The sequence below is a fragment of the Poromitra crassiceps genome, assembly GCF_964638095.1.
Source record: "Poromitra crassiceps genome assembly, chromosome: 1".
Classification (NCBI taxonomy): Eukaryota; Metazoa; Chordata; class Actinopteri; order Beryciformes; family Melamphaidae; genus Poromitra; species Poromitra crassiceps.
This window is the reverse complement of record NC_139623.1, coordinates 14,331,529-14,334,028: the sequence shown is the minus strand read 5'-3', so window position 1 is coordinate 14,334,028 and position 2,500 is coordinate 14,331,529. Positions and strand designations below refer to the sequence as shown.

The 2,500-nt window shown below is 46.6% G+C and overlaps 1 protein-coding gene across 1 annotated transcript in view; it reads left to right on the top strand.

Annotated features, from left to right (window-relative positions):
• Positions 1–2,500, top strand: part of itga10 (integrin, alpha 10) — a 49,017-nt gene that overhangs the window by 26,922 nt on the left and 19,595 nt on the right. The window contains exons 5-7 of the mRNA XM_083646578.1: positions 554–668; positions 782–909; positions 1,690–1,838. Coding sequence (XP_083502704.1) covers positions 554–668; positions 782–909; positions 1,690–1,838 — 392 coding nt within the window. The remainder of the gene's footprint in view (positions 1–553; positions 669–781; positions 910–1,689; positions 1,839–2,500) is intronic.

The following is a 2,500-nucleotide window of genomic DNA, read 5'->3' as shown; positions in this document are numbered from 1 at the left end:
ATAGTGATACAGTGATAGTGATACAGTGATAGTGATACAGTGATAATGATAGTGATACAGTGATAGTGATAGTGATACAGTGACAGTGATACAGTGATAATGATAGTGATACAGTGATAGTGATACAGTGATAATGATAGTGATACAGTGATAATGATAGTGATACAGTGATAGTGATACAGTGATAGTGATACAGTGATAGTGATACAGTGATAGTGATACAGTGACAGTGATAGTGATACAGTGATAGTGATACGGTGATAGGGATAGTGATACAGTGATAGTGATACAGTGATAGTGATACAGTGATAGTGATACAGTGATAGTGATAGTGATAGTAACATTAAAACTGCTCCAAATGACATCATTATGACATCATTTGGTCCGCGCGCGCGTGTGTGTGTGTGTGTGTGTGTGTGTGTGTGTGTGTGTGTGCGTGCGTGCGTGCGTGCGTGCGTGCGTGCGTGCGTGCGTGCGTGCGCGTGTGTGTGTGCGTGCGTGCGTGCGTGCGTGCGTGCGTGTGCGTGTGTGTGTGTGTGTGTGTGTGAGACAGGCATGTGCCCCTCTGTGGTCTCAGGAGTGTGGTACGTCTATGTTCAGCACTGGGATCTGTGCCTCTGTCAGCGACAACCTGGAACCTATAGAGACCATCTCTCCTACAGCGCAAAGTAAACACACACACACACACACACACACACACACACACACACACACACACACTCAGATAGAGACAGAAACAGGCCTGCTTTACCCAGCTTTACCCAAATGTTTTTAACCCCAGGATGTACCACCTACATGGACATAGTGATCGTGCTGGACGGCTCCAACAGTATCTACCCCTGGTACGAGGTCCAGAACTTCCTCAGCAACATCCTCAGCAAGTTCCACATCAGCCCAGACCAGATGCAGGTAAAATACAATCTAGAATTGTGTGCATAGTGTGTTTGCACTGCCTAGAATTCATATTTACATTGGTCATGGAAAATCGTGGGTTTGAATTTGAGTATATTTCTCTCGCAGTTAAAAATCCGCAGAACCCCTCAGCCGTTGCCCAGAATGGTGGTGGGTTTGCGTGCACAGCGTGCACACAGCAACACAAGCCAGCGCCTTGAGCCAAAACATGCGCAGACCGACACATCCAAAGAGCCAGTTTGGCAAATATGAGCAGAATGAATGGCTGTAGTAATATAAGAGGACGTGAGCGGAGCCTAGCTTGAGGTCGGACAGGAATGGGGGGGAGGGGGAGGAATGGCAGGAGGATTGGGCACGAGGGCTTTGGGAGCAGCATCAGAGGGACATCGTTCTGAGCCAAACAACAAGATGAGGGAGAGGCTGCAGGGGTTGGGGGGGGGGGGGGGGGGGGGGCGGTAGCAGGCAATGTGAGGTGAAAAGGAAATACCACTGGGTTTTTGAACGAATTCTGAAATTCCCCAGACGCACGCTTTGTTTTAGGGCACAGGAACTGCTAGTTAAAGAGATAGTTCACCCCAGAAACACTCAGAGGTTACTTTCCACAACTATGCCTGCCAGTACAACTACAATGGTGTACTGTAATGCATGTGTGTGTGTGTGTGTGTGTGTGTGTGTGTGTGTGTGTGTGTGTGTGTGTGTGTGTGTGTGTGTCTGTGTGTGTGTGTGTGTGTGTGTGTGTGTGTGTGTGTGTGTGTGTGTGTGCGCGCGTGCGTTCAGGTGGGGATACTGCAGTATGGCGAGGTAGCGGTCCATGAGTGGTCCCTGAAAGACTACCAGACCACAGAGGAGGTGGTGGAGGCAGCCAAGAACATCAGCCGACAGGAGGGACGAGAGACTCGCACTGCATATGCCATCCACATGGGCTGGTAGGCCTGTCTATCACTGTTGCTTTATTCTTACTGATTAGACACAGAGCAGTCCAGTAAGAGAGGGGCCAAAATGCGTGCCTCAGTAGCCAATGAGTAGCCAGGAAGGAGGCTCGCACTACGTTTGAATGCATAAAATAAAGCTGATAATATACAATTTGATTCTTTAAACGTCTGACCCTTTCAAAGTACATCACAAACGGTCCATTTTGCTGCAACTCGACAGCGCTGCTTAATCCAGAACCTTAAAAAACTGCTACATTGGAGTGAATGGAGATGTCGCAAGTCTCGCCACTCTTGTGCGGCTCTGATTAAACGTTATGACGAGAACCACGAGTCTATGTTCTTTAGTCTGCTCATTTCTAATGGCATATTTCACTGATGACCCCATCAAGCTTTTGATGTAGACTTACCAAGAGGTTTTCTTGGATTTTTCTTTTTCTTTCTGAGACGTTTTCGTTTTCTTATATTGTGAGGCACTTGCAAAATGGGAGCAAATCAAAGCTTTAAAAACAAACAAAAAACAAACAAAAACTGTTTGGGCTACTATATATTTTTTTTTACTATTCTTAATGTATTTTTGCAGTAATGTGCAATCACATGTAATTCAGCAGCGAAAAACAGAATCTTTAATCTCCCTTCACTTGGCTGCAGTGCTGCAT